Source organism: Rhincodon typus, chromosome 27 (assembly GCF_021869965.1).
Source record: "Rhincodon typus isolate 14 chromosome 27, sRhiTyp1.1, whole genome shotgun sequence".
NCBI classification, from domain to species: domain Eukaryota; kingdom Metazoa; phylum Chordata; class Chondrichthyes; order Orectolobiformes; family Rhincodontidae; genus Rhincodon; species Rhincodon typus.
Window position 1 is genome coordinate 36,351,702 of NC_063358.1, and position 27,274 is coordinate 36,378,975.

Here is a 27,274-nt window from a genome sequence, read left to right on the forward strand (position 1 = left end):
TTATTCAGTTACACTGAGGAGCTCCAGCTATGATCATTGTGAGAGGGTTGTTGCAAGTATCATTTCATGTGGACAGTGCTTTCACTGCTTTGACAGGAGATTTCCAACTTGTTGGAAGGCTTTTCACTTGTCTGGCATTCCAGTAGCCTGCAGTGAAACTTGTCTGCTCTCACCACAGCATGTCAGCACCTTATGTCACTCCACTGAGAGATCTTGTTGAGGATCAGGAATACAACATATACCACGGCCATCTGTTCCAGCAGCAGTAGCGTGAGCTACAGCAGGAACTGCTTCCTTCCTCAGTCGCATGCCCCACCACAGAACAAAGGGGAGATATGTGAAGATCCAGATGAAAAAAATGGGACCTCCCCTAACTGAGAGTCTACACTCACAGCATCATCGCTTTCAACATGTCAGATCACCGGGGTCACGAGCGGCTCAAGCCTTGAACAACAAGCCTTTCTTGACAGCTGCAGTTTCTTGGAACTACAGCACCTTGACCATACTCCGGTGAGCACCCTGCCAATCTCACTGAGATGCCTGTCCATGGAGAGCCAATCCCAGCAACCTCTCAGATCTCTGTCTCTCCCTGAGCTGACACCTTCAGAAAGAGATTTGCGATGGGCAACAATTGCCCACATTCCATAAAAGATTTAATAAAGAAAACTTCTATGTCTTTGAATGCTAGATATTGCTGTTAGGCAATCATGAGAATTAAAATGATAATGCAACCCAGGTCTCTCTTGGAGAATATCCCTCCAAACAGGGCTGGCCTGGTGTTCTGCCAAGTTAGCTGGTTTCAATAGAGTGGCTTCTTGTATCATGGAAATCAGATATGCATTCTGCCAATGTTCTCTGCATGTGAACTTTATTGAAGAGTTTTTTTGTGCAGGTATAAAGTAAGAACAAAATTGGGACTGACAGTAAAACACTGTCACCTCTTATATGTACCCTACCCCGCCAACAAGTTACATAGCTCCATGTGACTTTTTACAGGGCAGGATTAGCGCATCTTCACAGGGTGTCAGAGAAATGGAAGTGCTTCCACAATAACATCATAACTAGGATTGGCATTATACATGTAAGAAATAATGAGATAGGACACAAATCCCCTGTAAGAACAGCAATCTGTGCTGCAAGAGGTCTTGTTGGCACCTGGTCACTGCTTGGCAGAACAGGAATGAGGTGGTTGGGACTTAGAGGGAGATGGGGGTGGGGCTTTGATTTTCATTGTATCTTTCTACATAAAGCAGTGGGTAGATTCAGTAACATGCTGCACCATCACAGCCCTGTTTCTGCTCTGTGATGCTGCATTTGTGCTTTAGATAGTGTTCCTTTCTTTAAGGGAAACAGAATTAAACCATCTGCATTTGAATAGAGAGCACAAGGGAACTGTGACATATTCTGGCCATTGATTTACAGTGTCTGAAATTAACTCCCTAAATCTCCTCAAATCTCTATTTAAGATGATGCATAACACCTGCTCACTTTGACATATATTGAGCTGCTTCTCTGACTCTTCTTCCTTGACTTGGAATAAATTTTTCCTTACATTTGTGTACTTTTGTGCTTTGAAGGTGTCAGGTGAAAGTAAGCTAGTTGTTGTGATAGAGGTGCGCTTTCCCTGAAATATTGACCTGTGTAGTTCCCGATCCCTAAACAGGAGCTCTTTCAAAAGCTTTCTTTACCTTGAGTGACTTCTAAAGCTGCTTCTCTTTCATTATTCTTCCTTATCTCTGCAGCACACAATGCTAGGAAATGTTCAGAGTATGAGATAGCACTTAAAATTTGGAGAGATTAACCTGTCAGCTAAAATCCCCTGTGGAATTACTCTTAATAAAACAAACAGAAGTGCTGATGCTAGCACACTTGCTGAAACATTAGCAAGCTCTCTGCATTTCAAAGCGAGGTTGGGTAATGGACAACTCAATTTCTGGCGCACAGTTGCTCAATCATTTTTTTATGCCAGCGTAGGCGGTATGATGGAGCCAAAACCAATGACAAAGTAATGGGGAGGTGCCACAGTACATTGTCAAGGAGAACTGAATACAGTAACCACGCCCTAAACTGTCTACATGGTGCATTTTGCAACTTTGCTTCTGCCAGCTAGGGTCTGTGGGTGTATGAGTGTGTCAGACAGTGAGAAAGGTTGGAAGAGCGCTGATGCTTTGGGATGGGCAGGAAGTGAGACTGTGGAGTTGTTGGGGATAGACTTATGGAAGGCACAGCTGAAACAGTGGACACCCAACGATCAACTGCCAGACTTTCAACCCCCGAAACAAACATTTGAATAATTTACATTTATCGGTTTGTTTCAACCGCAATGTACACCTGGCTAGATGAATCTTGTGGACAGCCCACGTGGTATTCCTTACACAGTCCTGTTTAAGCTGGAGTCAGGCCCCAACAACATCACCAGGGCCTAATCTGTACTTTTTAAGGAAGATCCAGCTGCCTTTCAGTTCATTGTAAAATGTCATCCTTGGGATGGCAATGAGAAAGAAATTTCTTGGCTTAATTCTCCTCTGCCACAGTTCCTCAAAGACTGACACATTGGCAACTATCTGCAACCAAAAGTGCCACCTGGATGATTGATCGCAAGCTTGTCCTGAGGTCTCCATCAGCAGATGCGTTCTCCTTCAGTCAATTCGGTACAATCCCCCTGGTGTTGGGAAATGGATGAGCACACTGGGTACAGCAAAGATTATGGGTCCCAGTAACATCCACGCAGCAATGTTGAAGATGTGACCTCCAGGACTAGGCGTGCACCAACCAAGCTATCCAGTACAATTACAAAACGCCATCCACCAAATTATGTGGAGAATTTCCCTTCTCTGTCTAGTCCATGGAGGCAAAACCAATCAAATCCAGTCAATTACCACCTCAATGCTCTACCAAAGAGCTGAATCCCAGAGGTAAGGTGAGAATAACTGCCCTCCTCATATCAAGGACCAAATTTCTCACCAAACAGTTCCAGCAAAATTGAAATCTATTATTCTATGGCATCCAATTCTGGTCTCTGTATTGTAAAGAAATATACAGATGCACTGGAGTAGGTATAAAAAAAGAACTCAAGTAAGATTTACCAGAATGGCAATACTACTGATACCATTTAGGAAAGATTGTACAGTTTGGGACTCTTTTTCTACAAAAGCAAAAGATGGGGAGTGGGTGACCTATAGATATCTTGGAGATAATTGAAGTATTTGGTAAGGTAAAAGTAGAGAAATATTTCTATCTGTGAATAAACCAAAAGAAAGATGATCGTTAAAGCATTCAGGATGGAATTTAGGAGAAACATCTTTATCTAGAGAATGGCTAGAGGTGTAACTCACTACCATTAGTTAAGGTGAAGAGCATAAATATATTTGAAATGGAATCCAGACAAATGGGAGTAAAAATAGGATATGATGTGGAGGTGCTGGTGTTGTACAAGGTCAGAAATCACATGACACAAGATAATAGTCCAACAGGTTTATTTGAAAACACAAGCTTTTGGAGCCTCACTGCTTCTTCAGGTTGTGCTGTTAAAACGGAAGCTAGAACACGGACATAAACTCAGTCGGGTGGGGTTTGGAGGGCGGTCATTACCGCTTTCAATGCTGTAATTTTTATGCAAGCCCATAAAAAACGTTTGACACACAGCACTGCACAAATTCTACAATCTTATCAAGATGTGTATCTTCAAGTAAGTAGTAATTGAATCAGAGATAGTAGGAACTGCAGATGCTGGAGAATCCGAGACAACAAGGTGCAGGGCTGGATGAACACAGCAGGCCAAGAAGCATCATAGGAGCAGAGAGGCTGACGTTTCGGGCCTAGACCCTTCATCAGAAATGGGGGAGGGGAAGGGGGTTCTGAAATAAATAGGGAGAGAGTGGGAGGCGGATAGAAGATGGATAGAGGAGAGGATAGGTGGAGAGGAAACAAACAGGTCCGAAGAGATTACGAGAGAGTTGCAGTGGGAGAGAGATCCCCTGAGGTTTGTCCGGAGGGAGGAGGGTAACCAAATAATTGAGGTTGTTTGCAGCAACTTTTAGCACATTAACATCCATTCCTTACAATTAATGGCAGTCAAACATCCATAGTTACAGAAAGATAAGAAAAAAAATCTTCATCAGAGATTCACTGCTACAAATTAACCTGATTGAAGAACAAAAAGTCTTTCAGTCATAGCAAACACAGTATCTAAAGACTGCAGTGATTGAGTGCAGAAGACGCAACAGAATTATTCATGACTTTGCTTGCCTAAGGCATCCAGCTCTAGTAGATGTATGATTGCTGTGTGTTGTGTGTGCAGGAAGAACAGTTAATGGGAATATGAAGTTGTCAATCCTACCATCTCTGGAGAGCTTTATTACAAACTCACCAGGGTAACATGCTTCGGAAGGAGCAATTGGATCCACAACCACACCAACAATTCCACTCCAGGAAGTGCATTATTAAAACAATATTATAGGAGCACAACATTGTGAAATGTAACCTGTACATCGCTGTTAATCTATGGATGGTACTTACAGTGAAAATAAAGCTCCTCATCTCCATCTTGACTGGCCTTGCTGTACCCACAATGCCTGAAAAAGACAGAATGCAAACTTCACTTTGTAAATATTGAATTCAGCAACAACCACCTTAAGGAGCAAATTGAACTGAAAAAAAAATCAATGCTTCTTTGTAGTCTTTCAACATATTTCTTTCAAGGAGCATAGGAGCAGTAACTGGCCATTTTGCCCCTTCAACCAGATCTATCATTCACTTAGATCACAACTGATCTGTATCTAAATCACTCATCTTGATTGCACTATGCTCAAAATATTTGCTGAACAAAAATCTACCTCTCTCAGTATTTACATTTTTAATTCATCTAATCTTAGGAGACAGAGTTCCAGATTGTCAATATCCTTTTTGTGAAGGAATACATTCGGATATCATCCCAGAGCTGCTTCATTCTAATTTTTATTCTTAATTATTCTGGCTTCACCCACTAAAGGAAATACTATCTAACTCATAACCTTATCAAATCCTTTACTTATCTTTAGAAACATCAACAAAATGATCTTTTTATTTTTGAGATATTTTTAATCAATCTATTCAGAGAAGTTCAGGCACACCTCTAGAAGAGACAGGATTCAAGCCCAGGGCCTTCTGGCCCAGAGGTAGGAACACTACCACTGCACCACAACAGCCCTTCTCTTCATCTTCCACATTCAAAGAGATATAAGCTTAATTCGAACAACCTCACCACATAGTTTAACTCTCTGAATAATCAGAATTGGGTACCACACAGGTATTTTTTGTGTATAAATGATTTTTAGTCAACCTGTTCAAACATGTTATAATACACATCCAAAAAAGTGGGGTTTGAATCCAGGTTATCTGGGCCAGTGGCAAAAATATTACTACTGCATCACAAGAGCCAATCATTTTGCATATGCTTGTGTTACACCTTCCTAAACAATATATCTTTCTTTGGATGTCACAGCCAGAACTGAAGAGTGAGCAAAATCAGGACCAGATAGATTTTATACAGTTACTGGGAATGCTCATCACAGAAACAGAGAGTTTAGCCCAAGTGGTCTCAATCAATGTTCATGTTCCACATAAGTCTCTTCCCATTCCTTGTCACATTGTTCTAATGGCACAGCCTTCTCTACCATGTGCTTCTCTAGCTCTCTCAGAAGTGTATCCAAACTATTTACCTAGCAACTCCGTGTGGAGTTTCCCATGCTAAACACTCTGGGTACAGAGGTTTCTCCTGAATCCCTTCTTCGCTTAGTTGATAAATATTTTGTATATAATATTTCAGCTTTCTTTTTTCTTGGGAAATGATTACCAGGCTGTTCATTTTTCCTGTTAGATCTAACTTATTACCATCCTTCCTGCACCTTCCCCAGTGCTTCTGTATCAAATGTATCATATCAAGGCCAGATCTCCAATTGTAGTCCAACCAGTTTTCTATGCCATTTTAAACTAACTTTTGTCTTCCACCTCTGTGTTCTTCTCAAAGTGAAGCCCAGTGTTTTATTAAAAGGAAAATACTACAGCTGCTGAAAATCTGAAACAAACACAGAGAACGCTGGAGAAACTTTACTTATCAGTGTTGCTACTTTTTGTGAGCTATGTCCTTATGTTCCTAGATTTATTTGTTCATTTACTCCATTTAGATTATTTGGCCTCATGCTTCCTGCCAAAATGTAGCACGTATACAGCCTACAGGAGTCCCATTGGTATTTACACACCCATTTTCCATGTAATGATACAAAAATGCATTAAACAAAGTTCCTCATTATGGAACCGATTGGCTGATGTGCACAAATGTTGAAATAATAAATTCTGATTCCTACATCCTGCTGGTGAATAACAATTTGCCAATTTGCTTTTCAGTATTACAATGGCTATTAGAGCTTTCACAGACTTCAGTCATTTTCTGCTATTTACCCGAGTGAATATTCCTGCTGCCTGATCCTATCTAAAAATGATTGGGGATGGATGTGTTTTGCACATATCTGCACATGGTACTTTTCAATTAAGAGCAGGACCTCTAATCAAATCCCACTCCTTCACCCCCAGGCCTTGTTACAGTGAATCTGATCATACAATTCTTATGTGCATCCCATCCATGCTCAGCTTGAAAACAGATTGGACACTGATGGTGTTGGACCCTCCTGGTCCAGTGTTTATGGAAAATATCAATCTTCTGCCAAGAAAAACAGTTTCTTCCTCTTTAGTCTATTCAGACCCCTCATAATTTTGAACACCTCCTTTAAATTTCCTCAAAATCTTCACACCATTTGTCCAATCTATCCACGTAATCAAAATTCTACAATCCTGGAACGATTCTTGTGTATTTTTTTTTCACTATATCTAATGTCTTCATATCCTGATGGATATACACAGACACATTCAAGAATGTTGCCAGGGTTGGAGGGTTTGAGCGTCCTATTTCCATGCTCTACATCTCTATGACTCTATGACATGTTCATTAGTGCCATCCCATCTCCCAAGGGAATAAGAATGATATAAAGGTAGCAGGAGAGAAGGATGTCATTCAGCCCATTGTGGCTATGCCATCTCTTCAAAGTGCCTATTCTTGGAAGAGCCAATGCTGAATTCTGTGCAGAGAAAGATCCAACATTGCTTTCATGAGTTGAGACACAACTTGCTCTGTTACTGAACAGGCTTAACATTGCTTGTAATACACTCATTTAGATTCTCAGAGGACCAAAATCGCAATTCATTAAGTTATAGCCTCAGACAAATGAGTGAAAAACTTTAGTATTAAACTTCCTTATTTATAACAGGAAGAAATTATCAAATATTTATAAAACAACACACTGAACGATAGCACCATGATATGCTTCAAATATTTCACTGCAGGGTATATGACTGTCAGCCAAGTATGGTGCTTCAATCTGGTGAATTGCCTCAAACATTGCAAAATAAGCTTATATTGATATTTCCTCAGAGCTGCATGCCTAGGACACAATGACTCCGGCAACTTCTAACAGCTACACTATCAGAAGCAGCCGTGCTCCCTATGTGAAGACATGAGGCTGAGCAGCAGTAAGGAGACAGAAATCACTTATCACTTCAGGTGGGAGCTCAGAGAAAATGCTGTGCGCTTCTAGCATTTTCCACAGCATTTTTGTTTTCCTCGGAGGAGGTAAGAAACTGAAAGAGGAGTTTGCACCTCTTCCAAGATCAGACCTTCCTAATGCCCAGCACAGAAATGGGTTTTGAGGGGATTGGGGGTGGGGGAGGTGGGGGAGGCGGGTGTTACCTTCTCCAGATGATAAATCCGAAGACCATGGAGACCAGAACAATCAGGCCGGCCACTGAAACCACAGCGATCACTATCACAGGATTTTGCTCACTGGTTGCCATGGCAACTAGGAAGAGAAAACAGAAGGCATAGAATGGCATGTTAGAATTGCAGTGACATTGTTATGGAAAACAAAATGGTGGACTAGGTCAGGAAGTACATTCGTCTTAATTTCATCGCTGGCAGGTTTTTTAAAAAATGGCCAAATTTATAATAACATTCTATCCACACCATCTCTTGTTATTCTCTTTATACAAATATAATGCATTGCCATCTCTTCACCCCCTGCTGGAGGTGCAGTGCAATAAAGTATGAAGCACAGAAAAAGTATGACCACTCATTGTGATTCCAAAGATGTAAAAAGTGACTTTATGAAACAAAGGACTACATTTTAACCCTGGAGGAATCTGATTCGTTTTTGGGTCAGAGAACAATCTTTTGTGGGGGTGGGGGGGAACATGATTGAAGATTTTCACATGGGTGAGCCTTTCATTAGCATGGAGACATACTTCCTGTCCAATTAGGTGTGGTGGGAGGTCTCTCAAAGCCATGGAGCCAATTAAGGCCTTCCAGCCTCAAAGGGGCACTTGTTTACAGTCTAAGGCAAATAAAAGGCAATGCAGTTGAAGGAAGTTCTGAGGAAGGGTCACTGGACCCAAAATGTTAACTCTGATTTTTGTTCCTCACAGATGTTACCAGACCTGCTGAGCTTTTCCAGCAATTTCTGTTCTTGAACAAAGAAGGAGCCCTGTTAGAGTTCCTGACTGCCTGGCCCTTTTCCACGGTCGCATTCATGCCTGAGGGTTCTTAGTGAGGGAGTGCGCACTGTCCACCAATGCCCTCAAACCCTTTAGGGAGAGATGGGCACTGTGGGGGTTTGAGTGCATCATTTCCATATCCATCTAGGGGTGGCGTGGTGGGTCAGTGGTTAATGCTACTGCCTCGCACCTCCATGGACCCTAGGTTCAATTCCACCCTTAGGTGGCTGTCTGTGTGGAGTTTGCACATTCTCCCTATGTCTGCGTGGGTTTCCTCTGGGTGCTCCAGTTTCCTTCCACAGTCCAAAGATGTGCAGGTTAGGTGGACTGGCCATGTCAAATTGCTCACTGTTGTCCAGGGATGTACTGGCTAAGGGGGCTAGCCATGGGAAATGCAGGGTTACAGAGATTGGTTCTGGATAGGAGGATTAGTGTTAACTTGATGGGCTGAATGGCCTACTTCCATATTCTATGATCTCCATTTTAATTAAGCCCCTCCCTCTTTCCCTCCCCTTCCCTTTAGTTATTGTTGCTTTGCCCCCTAGTGGGCAGTGCTTGAATTTTTTTAAATTGATTTAGTGAGATGGGTGGTTTGCTGGAGGTTTATTAAAACAAAAGGGCTGTTTTTTTTCTCTCTAAATGGTTCAGGCAGTGGGCTGTGCAGAAGGTCATAGTTGCCAACTACCTGCCCCTCTACCACATCCATGTTAGTGCCAGGTTCAGTACGCAGTGTCCACCAACAACCCTCAGGGCATTGGCAGAGAGGTGGGCACCGCAAGGGTTGGAGTGTATTATCGCCCCACCAATTCTGCTTTGGTTTAGTCCCCTCCCTCATTTCCAATGCTTCCTGTTTTTGTGTCATGCTTGTAATGTGTTTAATTTAGTGTTGGCCCTTTCCTTTCCTTCCCAGCCAAATGAGTTAGTTAGGAAGGGGAGAGAGCAGACCAGAGTTTGTCCTCAGCTACAAGAATCAAATGAACAGTTGTGGAACACTGACCGACTCCAGTTTCCTGTTTCAGTGAACTGACGATTCACCATTTGACACTCACTTCCCACATTCTTAGGCACCAAAACTTCAGCCCATTGAGAAACATAGAACGTTGACAATAATTATTTCTTGGAACGACAAGTTATCACGAGAGATACCAGAACCGTAAAATGCATGGGGATTCAAAGTCAGAGGTCATTCTGTAAAACAGGGGAGAATCTGAGTAATAAGTTCTTAAACCTGAAAATGTGACGTCAGCGGACTTGTAATTTAGTGATCACTTTATAACTACGCCAAGTGTAAAATTTATAACATAATTGAATTCAGTGTTTAACTGATAAACTCTGGGAACTTAAAACTAAGATTAATTAGTAGAGCAGACTAACATTGAAAAATGTCTACTAAATTAAAATCTGACTTTTACAAATAGTAGTCCAGATGTTTCAGTCCCAACAGCGAAGAGAGGTGGAAGCAGTCATACAAACAAGGAAATAGACCCTTTGGTCCAACTCATTCACACCGACCAGACATCCCAATCTGACCTAGTCCCTGTAAACCCTTCCTATTCCTATACCCATCCAGATGCCTTTTAAGTGTTGTAATTGTACCACTACCTCTGGCAGCTCATTCCATACATGCACCACCCTCTGTGTGAAAAAGTTGCCTCTTAAATCTTTCCCCTCTCACCTTAAACCTATGCCCTCCAGTTTTGGACACCCCTATCCTGGGGCAAAGACCTTGGCTTTTTTTTAAAATTCACTCACGGGATGAGGGCGTTGCTGGCTAGGCAGCATTTATTGCCCATCCCTAATTGCTCAGAGGGAAGTTCAGAATCAACCACATTGCTGTGGGTCTGGAGTCACATGTAGGTCAGACCAGGTAGGAATGGCAGCTCCCTACCCTAAAGGACATTAGTGAACCCCCAGATGGGGTTTTCCAACAATCGACAATGGGTTCATGGTCATCATTAGATTCTTAATTGCAGATTTTTTAAAAATTCAATTTGCACCATCTGCTGTGGCTGGATTTGAACCCAGGCCCCAGAATTTTAGCTGGGTCTCTGGATTAACAGTCCAGTGATAATACCACTGGGCCATTGCATCCGCATTATTCACCCTATCCATGCCCCTCTGATTTTATAAACTTCTACAAGGTCACCCCTCACCGTCTGACACTCCAGGGAAAATAGCCCCAGCCTATTCAGCCTCTCCTTACAGCTCAAGCCCTCCAACCCTGGCAATGCCCTTGTAAATCTTTCCTCACCCTTTCATAGAATCCATACAGTGTGGAAACAGGCCATTTAGCCCCATATGCCACACCAACCCTCCAAACAGCACCCCACCCAGATCATCCCCCTACCCTATCCCTATAACCTTGCATTTCCCATCATTAATGCACCTAAACTACACATTCCTGGACACCATGGGTAAATTAGCATGGCCAATCCACCTAACCTGCATATCCTTGGATGATAGGAGGAAACTGCAGCACTCAGCAGAAACCCATGCAGACACATGGAGAATGTGCAAGCTCCACACAGATGGTCACCCGAGGCTGGAATCGAACCTGGCGCCCTAGCGCTGTGAGGTAGCAGTGCTAACCACTGAGCCGTACCACTCTACAAGGTTTCACGTTTCACACCATCTTTGCAATAGCAGAGAACTGAATGCAATATTCTAAACATGGCCTAACCAACTCTCTTCCAAAACATGGCCAGTCTCGTCCACCCCCAGTCACCACAACTCAATCCCACACATGGGGCCCTGTCTTTCCCCCAACAACTCGTGCTACCTGCGACACAAACCTAGCTCCTTAATTCTGCTTTATAAAAGCCAAGACCTCAGATGTCAAAGTAGTTCAGGGTGCGAAAAATGTTTCAAGATTTCTTTGAAGTCATTTTTTTTTATTCAAAGAGAAAAAGGTATGCATTTATACAATAATGTATTTTGAAACACAAGCTCTTTTTCTCATGTATTTTCATATCAGTTGTACCACAAACTCAAGAGAAAAGCAATTCACCAAACTTCATTTGGTGTTGAAGAAAACCACATAACATTTCGCTGCCTGCTTTTATTTTTAAGATGAAAAGTTAACAAGGCTTCAAATTGTCTTGATTTGCTACAGAAAATCTATTTGCAGATGTAACTGACTCAAAAGAAAATAGCCTTACACTGCAAACTGATGTATCTTTATACTTTTTACAGGCATATATACAATACACATCATTAATGATTCAATTTGATGCTTATTACAGCTTCTGGTAATGAGTTAGGCAATGGGGTAAAAAAAATCTATTTTAATTCTGCGTGCTCATTTCTGTGCAGCTTATGTCTATAATTCAGAAAGATAATGCAGACCATAATTTATTAGTCACAGATCAGTGTGAAGCCAAGACAGATTGTCATGGACTTTCTCAATGGTTCCTAATGGGTATCAAGCAAAATAACTGTACATTGACTTCTGCTACCTTGTTTGTGCTTCCAAACTGTCAGTTACAACAGAGCTAATGGAGGAAGAGACAGTAAGATGACAGACAGGAACCAAAGGACAAAGGAAAAATGCATTAAAAAAATCATGCCCAATTTTAGCCCTATTCCCCCAACAGGGCTTTTGGGGGAGTGCACAACAGCCTTTTGAAGATGGTTTGGGTGTGGGGCCTTTCGTTTGATATCTGGTGAGTGGTAAGTTGTTCCATGAACCGCGCGAGGTAAAATGGAAACACAATGAGATGAGAGGGTTCCATAGGGTGTGGTAGTTAGTGTGTGTTGGGTAAGATACAGCATTCATGAAACACAACCAGCAAGAAATTTCACTGGGGCCTCAAAGGTGAAAATCTCTCTAAAAAACTCGCCACAACTTTCGCTTTGCCAAAAAGTGAATGAAACAGTCCCTGTTATTTATTGCATTGTGCTTGGAGAATTTTGGCTGCTACATTTCCACAAAAAAAAACCACTGACTGGACTTTAAAAAAGAACATCACCGGCTACAAAGCACTGAGGCAGACTGAGGTTGTCTCAAATTCTATGTAAACAGAATTTTGTCCTTTCATCGACCAAACTTACTCTTTCTGAAAATGCACCCCCTGCCTCAGTGATCCATTAGAAGTTGGGTGGGTGGGGCTGGTAAATCAATTTAAGAGGCCTTGCTTGACCTGTCTTCTGTATTATGTTGGCCCATTGCCCACGGTCTATTAAGACACCCAGACCAAAATGTTGATATATCCTTTGACTTATGACAAAGGTCAGACAATCTCGATTTAGTGCTTAATCCTTGTTATAAGGAATTTCCAAGACAACAAATTTGTCTGCTTGGAGGATAATGCATGGCTGCTTGACATTAATATTACAAGTCTCTTCGTACTTCCAATAACCTTCATTAAAATGGGAAACAGAAGATTTATTTTCAAAACGATGCTGTTCTTGAAGAGCTACGAACCAAATATACATTTGGTGCACAATATTTACTGTTGCATTTCAGTCACTTGTCTAGTAACATCAGTCCACTAGGCACAGACAGTGCTAAAAGAAATACACTTGATGAAGCTCCAGCATTTTGAGTTTTCAGCAGTGATTACTATAAGTTTCTGGACAAGAAGAGCTAAGAGCAAACAGTGATTTTAACCTGCATTGCCGCACAGTTCCACCACTCCTAAAATGGATGGCTTGTACCCAAATGTGGTATCACTTACAACAATGCAAACATTCATTCCTTGTGATACTTTAGCAGGCACTCTTTGACCAGTGCCACAGGAAAGTTCAGGGTCGTGAATTTTCCGTTCCGCAACACTGATGGTGTAACCTCCACCCAGCATTTACTTGTGGCTCTCCATGGTCACAAACATAAATCATCCAGTGACCTAAGATCACTGAAATCGAGCTTGGACAAGGGTCTGTATAACTTAAATAATGCCAGTGAGTTAAAATGGCTCAGGCCATAAATTAACAAACCAGCTGGGGTCCCACAAGTCTCATACTAAACCCTGGAGGATAGGAGAGACAGCTAAGTGGGGCACAATAGATGCATAGATCTATCCTAGGATTGTGCTCACTGTAACAAGTTGTCACCTCTCTGTGTATGGTGGGACAACACGAAGAGGCGAGGGAAGCTGTGAGTGTGGTCTGTCACCTGAAACATGAAGACGGTTCAGGCTGTACAAAGGACCTCTGAAAAATTGTTGTGACCCCACATGCTAATGGAACATTACAGGAAATTCGACACTTTATTGTCTGCACAAAGGAGAAAATAAAATTGCGACTGATTTAAAAATGTTAATTAATTTGATTAGAGTTTTCATGTTTAGAGTCTAGGACCAGAGGGCACAATCTCAGAAAAAGGTGTCACCCATTTAAGGCAGAGATGAGAAGGAATGTCTTCTTTAAAAGGTAATGAATCTGCAGGATAACAGCAGGCTGTTGAGGTGGGCAGTTAAGTATATTCAAGGCTGAGATAGAGAGATTTGTAATCAGCAAGAGAATCAAGAATTATAGGAAAGAAAGCAGGAAAGTAAAGTTGAGGATTATCAGATCAGCCATGATGTTGTTGAAGGGCAGGGGAGACATGATGGGCCTAATGGCCTACTTCTGCTCCTATGGTCTTACATTGTTAAATGTGGATGCTGCTTGCTATTATGCTCATATCCACTATGGCACTTACAGCTCTGTCCAATATGGTTAAATGCTCCCTCGATGACGGACAAGCATTGATGGTAGATAACTTGCTGTTGTGGAGAGAACTGAAAAGTTCATAACCTGTTGCAGAGTCTCCCTGGCTGGGCCCAATGCTGGGGAATCTCTTGAGACACTGAATTTTGATTTATTATTTTCGGAGAAGCATCTGCTTTACCCAAAGTGGGCAAATACAATTGTGATTCAGAAAAGCTGGAATAATTGAGGGATTCAATCTCATACTCGTCTTCCTATAGAGGCTTTGTGTGGGGTTTTTGCCCTGCTCCAAACTTTACTCAGCTTCTCACAAACTCCACTGGTTTACCTGCATAGAGATATCGCTGAGGCCTCCACTTATGCCAGGACAAACCATCCTTGGTGCCCTTGCCCTTTCTGCTCAGGGCCACTCTCAATGGATGCACTATGAAGGTTATCAGTCTCCCTGGCAATCTAGCATCCACTCACCTAATCACCATCCTTAATGGGATGGCACTCCCAGAGGAGGATTCTTATTGGGAATAAGATCACACCTTCTGACCTGAACGGAAGGAGACCTAACAATGGACTGGACGGCCAAAACTTTGTGTTTTGGAAGGTTCAGTGCTAACACTTCACAAACAAACAGTTCAGCTTAGATCAATACAAAGCAGTTGCTTGAGAAACATTAAAGGATCATTAATGCAGGTGAGACTGGCTTAGAACAAAATGGCATTATCACATTTAACACATTTCAAAACAATGTGATAAACAGCTATAATTTAATGAGCCTCTATGACTCTACGACACATGATATTGGCTACATCAAATGAAAAATCAAGAATTATACTCTTCAAACAGACACAAACATCAAGTCAGTGGACAAGCAGTAGAGTAGATAGTTAGCTGGCTTCAAGGCAGGAAACAGTGTAGGAGTAAAGTGTAGTTATTCTGAGTGGCAGGACAATGGTGTTCTGGAAGAATCAGTGATGTTCGTGATTTACATGAGCAATTTGGACTACTAATCTAAAGCAGAACTTTTAAATTTGTGGATATTGCCAAATTGAGGGGGATATAGTCAATGCAAAGGAGGACGGCAACAAATTACAGTAGGATGTTACTGAGCTTACAGAACAAGCTAATAATTGGTAAATGAAGTTCAGCACCAGTAAATACAGGGTGACATATTTTGGTAGGAAGAAGAAGGAAATCACCTGTTATTTGGAATTAATGAATCCCTGTAGAGTGCAAGCAGGCCATTCAGCCCATCGATTTCACACCAACCCTCCGAACAGCATCCCTCCCAGACCCACCCCATTTCTGTAACCCATGGCCAATCCACCTAACCTGCACATCTTTGTACTGCGAGAGGAAACCCAGGCAGACATGGGGAAAATGTGCACACTCCACACAGGCAGTCACCTGAGGTTGGAATCAAATCCAAGTCCCTCATCTTTATCCATATGGATAAGGAGAACCACCAATTCGATTGAAACAACACCAAGATCCTGGGACAAGCTAAGCAGAGACAGGCACGGGAATTCCTAGAAGCCTGGTGCTCCAGGAAGAAAGCCATCAACAAACACGTAGAGCTAGACTCCATATACGCTCCATTGCGAAGGGAAACCGGAAGTGAGGTAATCCAGCTCAACGGACTCCAGATTTTAAAAACCAGGCGGGAAAACACAACGGCGCTTCATCGGAGGCTGCACTGATGATGTTACCCAGCAGGGTAATGAAATGTCTGCGGAAAAACAACGAACTAATTCGGCGAGCCAATCAACCTCAACAACCAAGTCCCTGGTGCTGTTAGGCAGCAGTGCTAACCACTGAGCCACTGTGCCACCCCATTACTTGGAACATGGAAGCGCAGGTGGGGTAGGGGAACAAAGGGGTATCAAATACTAATACATCCAAGGTCTAAAAGTGCCCCACAAGTTCATAAAAGAGTGTAGCAAGTGTCAGGTTTTATTTCAAGAAGGACAAAACTGAACAGTAGGGAAGTTGTGTGATGATCTTAAAGAACCTTGGTATATCACAGTACTAGCTATGGTCCTGTTCTTCATATTCTGAAGAAGGATATAGAGGCACTGGAAAGTTGCAAAGAAGATGTACAGAGATGATACCAGAAATGCAGGATTTCTTTATGTGAGAGTAGGATTGACAGGTCACGTCCCAAGTCTCTTGAGAAAAGCTCAGCAAACTAATGGACGAAATTAAAATGATAAAGGGTTTTGACAGAATGGATACAGAAATAATGTTTCCTTTTTTTTAGGGGAGTGGAATAACATGAGGCTATTAATATCGAATAATTACCAAGAAACTCAACAGGGAACTCAAAAGATACTGTTTCATGCAAAATGTGATAAGAATGTGGAACTCGTTACCACAGGACATAACTGAAGTAAATTGTACAGATGCATTTAAGGGGAAACCAGAGAAGCAGATGTCAGGGAAGGGAATAAATGGATTCTCTGGTTGATTTAGATGAGAAAAGATGGAATTAAGCTCCAGAGGAGTCTAAACATTAGCATGGACTGGTTGGCAGAATAGCCTGTTTCTGTGCCATAAATCCTATTTAATCCTCATAATCCTCTCTCGGATATACAGGATCTGACACCTAATGTTGTGGCTCTATTTTTCAGATCAAGTACTAGTGCCAAAGTTTTCAATGAACACATTATTTGAGTGTGATGGATGTCTCATTTTACTATTTAAAGTGTGACAGCCATGAACATCTCATTGCCTACTTAGGGCTAAGGGCTAAAGTCACTCATTTTTAAAAGGCCAAAACTGAAGTAGATGAAATAGAGATCTGTCCTTTGAAGTTCTTACTAAACTTTCTAATTATTGCACAACAATACAACCTAAATTTTTTATACAGATCTGGAGCAGAAATGTGGTAATACACCATTATTTTAGTTTTGCTAAATTAACAAGATGCCCAATTTGGATAATTGACCATTTTTATTGCGCATCATTAAAAGATTGACTAACCACCAGATATCTGGCAGCATCCAATAACAGTCATAACTCATGTTAATCAGTGTAAGAGCCAGCCCTCTAACACGTGAACACAGGCACATACAAAATGGGAACGGGAAATGCCCACTATTTTTCACTTTCAGTGTTACTTACGCTCCCCTAATGTCTGCACCTCAATGCTTGGGCTGTAGTTCCCATAGTTAGTGGACGAGAAAGCTCGGACTTGGAACACGTAGAGGGTCCCGGGCTTCAGGTTATTAATGGTCACGGTCGTTGACGCAGTTTTTACTGTTGAGTAACTTTGGTCGTTCTGTTCCTGCCAGAAAAATATACAGGGTTCAATGGCAGATCCAAACTTACTGACACATTCCCACTCTAACGGATGGGCAGATCAATAACAGTAATGATAAATAATGGCAGATCAATAATGCTGGTTAATGCTGATCTACAAAAGACACTCACACATGTATACATCGGAATGTAGTACCACAGCAACATAACAGGAGTAGACTCTTCAATTAGATTATGGATGATCTACCTCTTATTCCATCTACTTGCCTTGGTTCTTAATACCCTTTCCTATCAAAAGACAAATTAACAATTTCAGTTTTGAAATCTCCAATTGATGTAGCTTTTTGGAGGAGGGAATTCCCAGATTTCCACCAGCCTCTGTGTGAAGTGCTTCCTCTATATGGTTTAGTTTGAATATTTGCATGTATGTAAGCACACAGATGGTGATCCTCTGCATGTTGCCAACATTCAGCTTTGGAGAAGCATTTGCTGTAACTATTTATTTTATGTGAATATTCAAAAGGTAGCTTGCCTTGTTAACTGATGAGAATATCTCAGGAATTCTGTTGGCTGCTTGATATCACTACAGATCCAAAGAAGATGCTGCAATGGAGTCAGAAGAATAAAGAGATTTTAAAATGCATTTCCAAAGCCTTAACACATAGGCAAGGAAATGTCATTGAAGCATCACAGAAGTTTAATAAGAAATAGTGTGGTGGTGGTAATGCCACTGGACTTGTAATCCTGATAGGCTAGGTCTTTGGGGAGCGAGGTTCAAATCTCACCCAGACAACTGGTGGAATTTAAATTCAATTAATAAAACCTGGAAGGTAAAGCTAGTCTTAGGTGACCATGACAATTTGTACTGATTGTTGTAAAATTCCATCTGGTTCAGAAGGAAATCTGTCACAAACACGGACAATGCTGGAGAAACTCTGCAGGTCTGGAGAGAGAAACAGAGTTAACATATTGAGTCCAGATGACTCTACTTCAGAACTGAAGAGGATTGGCGAATGTTCCTTCGTTCAGACCAGATGGATACATGATAGGAAATCTTCCAACCAGTCTGCCTACATGAGATTCCAAACCTCCAGCAACGGGGTTGACTATTGCTCTGTAAAATGGCAAGTGACACAGTTCATGTACAATTAGGGATGGACAGAAAGTGCTGGCCTTTCTAGAGATACCCGCATCCCATGTGAATGATAATAAACAAAACCTGTTGCAAAGTATTAATCTACGATATCATCCCAAATCTTGATTGCATTGTTTCATATCATTAATACTTAAAATGAATACTTAAGTTAATACTTAAAAGTTTTAAGTTAGCCCAAACAAGTTTACGGACAACTTTGCAGTAAAAATATGTACAACCAAACTATTAACAACTGGGTTTCCTTTTTATCCTCTACAGGCTCACAACAGATGCAAAGATAATTCCTGGGGGTAGATGACAGAGGGATGGAGGAAAATGCTAAAAATCCAGATTACTATAAATGGAAAAATGAAAGTCAGGCAGACTTGACCCAAGTTGGTTATCACTGGGGTAGACAGAAAATGCAGATACAGAAACCTTTGTGCAATTGTGGATGTAATCAGCTCAGCGGGGACAGATCTTAGAGTGGGAGTTCATGGTGGGAGAGCTCGATGGGAGAGACAGGTGGACAGCAATGGTAGGGAAGAGAAAGGGTGGTAGATGGAGAGAGAAGGGATGAGAAAAGTTGTGGAGTAAGAGAGAAGAGGTAAGGCAGGGGAGGGGTGGGGTAGACAGGTGGTACGAGGCAGGGAGAGAGGTCAGATGTGGGAGGAAGAGGAATAGAAGGAGGTAGCTATGGGTATAGGGGAGGGAAAAGAAAGGGTGGGAGGGATGAGGAATGTCCAGGGAGAGGGTTGGGGAGAGAAGGACAGAGACAGGAAGAGGGGAAACCACACAGGACATTGGTGGGGGGGGGGGGAGAGAGACAGAGAGAGAAAGTGGAGGGACAATTAATTTAAGAGGAGAGGAAGGGAGGAGAGTTGGAAGAGGAGGAGGTGAGAGAGTGTGAGAGTCCCGAGCTAGAAGCAATCAGTCCTTCAAATTAAAGACTCAAACAAGGCCTTGGAGATGAAATCTGAAGTTAAAGGAATTAAACCTAATTCTCATGTTGTCATTGTGTGCCTCTGGGCTGAAATGGCAAAGTAAGTATATCGGGTAAAAGGAACAGAAGAATTTGCTGATTGTGTGTTAAACTAAATAAAGTGAGATGAACATTGCTGAGTATAAATACTTGATTTGAATTGCCAGTATCAATGCTGTAAATTCTATGAAATGAAACTACTGAAAATTGCATCTGTAATTGTTTAAAAAAAAAGGACTTCATATTTCATTACTTAATTTAACAACTTCCAAAATAAGCCTGCAAGGGACATAGGCTGGAGCAAATCTTTTATATCTCTGACAATTAGTTTAAGTCTAGTCCAAATTAATAGGATTTAAGTTCTGGCCAGCATTGATCCAGAAATTAGCTGATTGAGTAAATTTTGTACATTCTATGGTTCTAGCCTCTTCTGCACCCAGCCAATTGCCTCCTATAATTGAGGCCCTAAACTTCAACCCCTTTTCCTAAGTTCCACTGTCCCTGTCACCTTTAGGTTTTAAAAAAAAACACTTTCTCAAAATCAATTGCTAAGACCAAGCTCTGAATGGTTCCTCTCTATAGTTCCTACTTTGGCTCAGTCCCAGTCTTTGTGTCTGATTTCAGTTCTGCAATCTGCCTAGGGATGTTTCCTTACAGTAAAATCACTATATGAATGCAGTATGTTGTTGTTGCAGAGCAATTAGATCTAATTGAGGAGTTAGAATGAGCTCAGGCACGTTAAGCAGAAGGGGCACCATCTGTGCTTTAAATTCAATGAAGGAATTCAACATTAATCAACAGTACTTCAGCAATCATGGCATTTGTAGTCCATGGCATTAATTGAACTCCTTTCCAGTCCTGAAGTCAGTACCATGTGAGTGTTCACTTAAGTGTGCACTTAAGAAGAAAGAATGAAAAAAAATGAAACCAAACAAGTAGATGTGAAAAATATACAAAAGCCACACAATTATCACTTGATGATAAATACATTCCTTCTGAAAAAGATCACATAAGTCATGAAGTGAGAAACATCTTCAATCTGGCACTTCCTGACCAGTCATTCTTAATTGAAGAGATACCACAGTGTGGAGCTGGAGGAGTACAGCAGGCCAGGCAGCATCAGGAAAGCAGGAAAGGGTCAGGACCCTTCTTCAGAAATGGGGAGGAGGAAGGGAGCTCAGAAATAAATAGAGGGAGGAGGGGTGGGGCTGGGGAAGGTAGGTGGGTTGGTGATAGCTGAGTGCAGGTAGGCAGTGGTGAGGATTGGTCAGTGAGATGGATAGGGCGGATAGGTGGGAAAGAAGATGGACAGGTTGTGTCAGGTCAAGGAGGCGTGGATGAGAGGGAGGATTGGTCATGGGATGAGGCTGGGGGTGGGGAGTGCTTCACACTGTGTTGTCTCTGACTCCAGTATCTCCGGTTCTTACTATCTCTTGAGTAATTCTTAATTTAAGTTATCTGCGATCACTGGAATTTCAATTGTCATCTTGCTTCATAAATTATGTACATATAGATAATTTTTTACAGAAATATTGAGCATATACAGACAGTTTATAACATTAGAATTTATTTTGATGCATTTCAAATGGAACTGATGTCTAACAATGATAATAAATTTGTTTCCATCTACTCATCTTTATTTATTTAGATTCTCATAATTCCAAAGTTTACAACTTCCCTCCCTTCCCCTATACCACTGGACTAAATTTCCTTCAAAGATTTTCCTTGTACTAAAACTGAAATCATACCTTTTTCTACTTCCATCTGAGCTGCTCTCAAACCTGCTGAACACATTTTGCCTGTGAGCGAGTTATTATATAACTGATCACATAACCCTGATATCAATGGGAGAGAATGCACCAGTTTTGGAGTTGATTTGTAGATCGGGTTGTGGGTGTTGAGGTTGGTTGGCTCGCCGAGCTGGTTCGTTGTTGTTCCGCAGGCGTTTCATTACCGTGCTTGGTAACATCATCAGTGCAGCCTCCGATGAAGCGTCGGTGTGTTTTCCCGCCTGGTTTTTAAACTCTGGAGTCCGTTTAGCTGGATTGCCTCACTTCCGACTTTTCTTCGTAGTGGAATGTATATGGGGTCGAGTTCTATGTATTTATTGATGGCTTTCTTCATGGAGTTCCAGGCTTCTAGGAATTCCCGTGACTGTCTCTGCTTAGCTTGTCCCAGGATCCTGATGTTGTCCCAGTCGAATTGGTGGTTCTCCTTATCCATGTGGATTGAGATGAGTGAGTATTGGTCATGTCTTCAGGAACACATCGGAACTAACCACAAGACTCCTATGACCGCTGGGCATCAGAGTGGCACACAAGCCCACATCAACCCTACGACAACTACTCACCCAAACTAAAGACCCACTCCCCGCCATGGACAGGACCAATGTCATCTATAAGATCCCCTGCAGAGACTATGAGAAACACTACATCGGACAAACAGGAAGGAAACTAACAACAAGGGTACATGAACACCAACTGGCTACAAAAAGACACGACCAATACTCACTCATCTTAATCCACATGGATAAGGAGAACCACCAATTCGACTGGGACAATACCAAGATCCTGGGACAAGCTAGGCAGAGACAGGCACGGGAATTTCTAGAAACCTGGCACTCCACGAAGAAAGGCATCAATAAACGCACAGAATTCGACCCCATATACACTCCACTACAAAGGAAACCCGGAAGTGAGGTAATCCAGCTAAACGGACTCCAGAGTTTAAAAACCAGGCGGGAAAACACACCGACGCTTCATCGGAGGCTGCACTGATGATGCTACCCAGCACGGTAATGGAACGCCTGCGGAACAACAAACCAGCTCAGCGAGCCAACCAACCTCAACAATGCACCAGTCTAGAATGAGCATAGGAAGAAAGTGATCTTGGATGCTACACTAGAGAACTATATTTGATATCCTATACATTGATGTAAATAAAGGAGTGTTAGGGTACATAGGTGTTGAAAAGTCTTAGCAATGCAGAACGAACAGCCTCAGGGACGGTGCATATGGGCTACTCTAGCCTGATACTTCAGCATGCAGGCAGCAATATTGTATCATAGAATCCCTACAGTCAGGAAAGAGGCCGTTTGGCCCATCGAGTGTGCACTGATCCTCCAAAGAGCATCCTACCCCCTACCCTATTCCTGCAACCCCACATTTCCCTCAGCTAATTCACCTGGCCTGCGCATCCTGGAACACCATGGGCAATTTAGCATGGACAATCCACCTAATCTGCATATCTTTGGACTGTGGGAGTAAACCAACACAGACACAGGGAAAATCACACAGACAATTGCCCAAGGCTGGAATGGAACCCGGGTCCCTGGTGCTGTAAGGTAGCAGTGCCACACCTTGGGCTTAAAGCCCATAATGGAACCTGGTGGCAACTAGTGCAAAACATCGCGAGCCACTGTTAAAACAGTGCCCAGGGACCCCACTAAAAAGGAAAAAAAGTCTCCAAAGACAGGTCAGGAGCTCAGGAGACTTCAAAGATTGGCAGGCTAAAATTTTCAGAGGCTTTGCAGAATGATAGACCAGGAAGACTTCAAAGGGCAGGATAGGAAGAACCTTGGAAGACTTTGAAGCCTAGTCAGAAACCAGCAATACTCTGACAGGGAAAACACAGGATCGCAATGCTTTGACAGTAAGAAAGAAAATCCAAGCATTCATCCAGATGAATCAATCACGATTATCCAATGGGATAGCAGCTCTGGGAGAGAACATGCTACTACCTCATTTGATCACGAAGAAGACCATAAGACCAGAGTCAGACATGTGGAAGACAATGCTACAGAACAGCTTCAGGCTTGCACACGAGTGAGCAGCACCATGGAATGTGCATGTTTTGTTTATAAGCCGAAGGTCCAATAGCTGATGATATTCTCTCATGATAAAGCATGGAAGGAAGTACTGTAGAGTGTAAGGTATTGATTTAAGCAGGTGATGCATACTTTAGCCATAGAAAATATGTAGAGATAGAATAGATGAATTAATAAGGGATTTCTACATCTGAGAAATTTGATAGAAGCCTTTTTAATGGATTTATATTATCGAACAGGATATTGCATGCACAGAACTTTGAAGGATGAATTAATGAGAGACTGTTTATTAGTTGGTGTGAGGGATCAGAAGTTATCAGAATTTTGTTGGAAAAATGTTGGGACTAATTATTTTGGAATAGCAGCACGTTTGGATAATCTAATGAAGTAGAGTCACCATAGCTTCGTGAAAGGGAAACCACATCTAACTAATTTATTAAGTGTTTTTTGAAGAAGTGTCAACCGTAGTGGATTGGGGGGGATTACTAGATGTGTTTTGTTTGGATTTCCAAAAGGTAGACCATGAGGTTCTTCACAAAAGTCATATAGTCTTAGAGTCATACAGCACAGACACAGACTATTCAGCCCAACTTGTCCCTGCCAACCACGTTTTCTAAACTGATCTAGTTCCATTTACCTGCGCCTGAGGAAAAGACCTTTGCTATTCACCCTATCTATGCTCCTCATGATTTTATAAACCTCAATAAGGTCACCCCTCAGCCTCCTACACTCCAGGGAAAAAGGTTCCAGCTTATCCAGCCTCTCCTTATAACTCAAACACTCCAGTCCGGTAACATTCCTGTAAATCGTTCTTGCACCCTCTCCGGTTTAATAACATCCTTCCTGTAGCAGGGCAACCAGAGTTGTATGCAGTACTCCAAATGTGGCCTTATTGATGTCTTGTACATCCATACCATGATATCCCAACTCCTGTACTCAATCCTCTGACCAATGAAGGCCAGCATGCCAAATGCCTTCTTCACTACCTTGTCTACCTGTTATGCCACTTTCAAAGAAATATGTACCTGCCCCCCTGGGTCTCTGTTTGACAACGTTCCTCAGGGTTCTACCATTAATTATGTAAATCCTGCCCTGGTTTGACTTAGCAAAATGAAACACCTTGCATTTATCTAAATTAAATTCCATCTGCCATTCTTTGGCACACTGGCCAAGCTGATCATAACAGCCCACAGCGTTGGAGTGGTATATTGGTGTGGATAGAGAACTGGTTAATGGCAAGAAACAGACAGGAAAGAAGGGATTTTTTTCAGATTGGTGACAAATGGGATTCCACAAGGACTCGTGCTGAGACCGTAACTGTTTACACTATATATATATATCAATGACTTGGAGGAAGGAAACAAATGTACTGTAGCCAAATTTCCAATCAACACAAAAATAGGTGGAAAGTCGAGTTGTGAGAAGGATACAAACAGTTAACAGAGCAATATTCATAGGTTGAGAAAATGGTCAAAAAAGTTGGCAAATGGAGGATACTGTGGGAAAATGTGAAGTTGTTCATTTTGAAAGGGAGAACAAAAGAACACAGCATTATACGTATGGAGAAAATGGCAGAAAGCTGCAACACAAAGGGACTTGAGGGTAAATGTGCACAAAACACAAAAAGCTAGCACACGGGTACAGTGGTTAATCAGGAAGGCTAATGGGAATGTTGACCCTTATTTCAAGGGGGTTGAAGTATAAGAGTAGGGAAGTCTCAATTACAACTGAACAAGATGCTGGTGAGACCACATCTGGAGTATTGTGAGCAGTTTTGATCAATTTATTTAAGGAAAGATATCATTTCTTTGGAAGTGTTTTGAAGACAAAATTCCCAAGGGAGATCAAAAAGTCAAAATAGATCCTTGATGGTCAACTTGAGGGTTCAAGGCTTTGAAACAGAAATTAGATGGAACACTGGTAAAACTGCTTTAAAACTGGTAGGAAGCTTTTCATGGTTGAAGTTTACAGGAGACAAACCAGCAAACATAAAACCCCAAGGTCCAAGAGGCATAGATGTTCAGGTGTGTGGGCAAACCACGACACACTTTAGTCACAGTGGACAAAATGTCAGTGAACATTACTTGGAAACATGCAAACTGAAACGGGAGAAACATATTACTTTGCAAGAATATCCTAAACCCATTTGCTTGTACATTCAACTCATCGAGGCTGCACTGACCTGCTGAAGAGCACTTCACCCAAACCCAACCTCCTACCCTATCCCTGTGACCCTGCATTCCCCATGACTAATCCACCCAGTCTGAACATCCCCTGGACACTACAGGCAATTTAACATGGCCAATCCACCTAGCCTGCACATCTTCGTATTGTGGTAGAAAACAGGAGCACCCGGAGGAAACCCGCACAGACACAGGGAGAATGTGCAAACTCCACGCAAACAGTTCCCCAAGGCTGAAACTGGACCTGGATCCGAGGTGCTGTGAGTAGCAGTGCTAACCACTGAGCCACTGTGCTGCCCTCTCTCTTGCCTGTTCTCAAATTAAATAAAGCAATTTCTTACATTCATCTTTTCCATACTGTTTACAATGTTGTGCATCTCCTCAGGGTTAAAACAGCCATATTCTGCCAATCTTTCTTCTTAGGTCAAATCTCTAATATTAGGATCGGCTTTGCAGCTCTTCTCTGTACTGTCTTCCATGACTAGAACTGGACTGGACTTAGTACAATAGTGTGGTCAGATTGGAGTGCTGCACACTTGCCCATGATATATATTGCTTTGGTGATGTAACTGAATAGCCTATTGATTGATGTCATCTTTCTCCCACAGATAAAAAAGTTTTATTGTTTATCCAAGTGATTTTATAAAAAAAGAGCTTCAGCTGTAAGTGTCCTTAGTCATTAGTTTTGCATGTTTGTGCGTTGAGCATCAGCAGCCACAGTCCGAGCAAAAAACAAATTTCAGGTTCTTTCATTACATTTCGATATACCAGTCTTGATGACAAATGATAATACTATCCAGACAAATGACTGTATCAATGATACAATAGATGGTGCCCTCTTTTCCTGACTACTTCTGATAATATTTCTGCCCATAACCAGTCCATACCTGAGCTTAGAAATGACTCAACAAATAAATATATCTGAATTAATGCAGCTGTTAAAACAATATACTGGCCCCATTGCAGGATAGATGGCTGATGTGGCATTGAAACTGCATGGTTATTATTTGGTCAGAAATGGTACACTCTACATGAGGATACCTCAAGTTAAGCAAACTCATGCTTGTTTAGCTATGCTTACTCCTGTAGTTAAAATATATATTCCAACTGTTCTATTGAGTCCTATATGAATAGAAAGGGTTTAAAGGGATATGGGGCAAATGCTGGAAAATGAGACTAGATTAATTTAGTATATCTAGTCAACACTGACGAGTTGGACCGAAGGGTCTGTTTCCATGCTAGAACTATCTCTATGACTCTGAGTCACTTCTTTGTGTGACAAGTATCCTCTTGCAAAGAACACAGAAAGTAAGAAAGCAATGAAAAAAGGAGAAGATGATATGTTGACCTTTATTATAAAGCGATTTAGGGCACAGGAATACAGGCATCTTGTTGAATTTGTCACAACTTTGGCAAGACTGTATCTGAAATGCTGTGTGTTGTTGGAGACTTCACATTTGTGAGGGGCTACACTTTTATTGGAGGTGATACATTAACAAATTATTATATTGCTCCTTGGAGTGAAGGAGTTGTCCCATCAGGAATGGCTGAGGAAATTAGGCCTTTACTCTTTGGAGTAAAAAGAATGGGAGGTGATCTTAGTGGGACACATAAGATTCTAATGAAGTTTGGACAGGGTGAACACTGAGAGATCGTTTTTAATG

The 27,274-nt window shown here is 41.8% G+C and overlaps 1 protein-coding gene across 1 annotated transcript in view; it reads right to left on the reverse strand.

Moving 5' to 3' along the window:
• The window catches only part of LOC109914512 (ephrin type-A receptor 7), a 527,439-nt gene that overhangs the window by 56,995 nt on the left and 443,170 nt on the right, over positions 1 to 27,274 (reverse strand). Inside the window, exons 7-9 of the mRNA XM_048613049.1 lie at positions 17,347 to 17,509; positions 7,781 to 7,889; positions 4,519 to 4,574 (exon numbers count right to left, since the gene is read on the reverse strand). Of these exons, the coding sequence (XP_048469006.1) occupies positions 4,519 to 4,574; positions 7,781 to 7,889; positions 17,347 to 17,509 (328 nt within the window). The remainder of the gene's footprint in view (positions 1 to 4,518; positions 4,575 to 7,780; positions 7,890 to 17,346; positions 17,510 to 27,274) is intronic.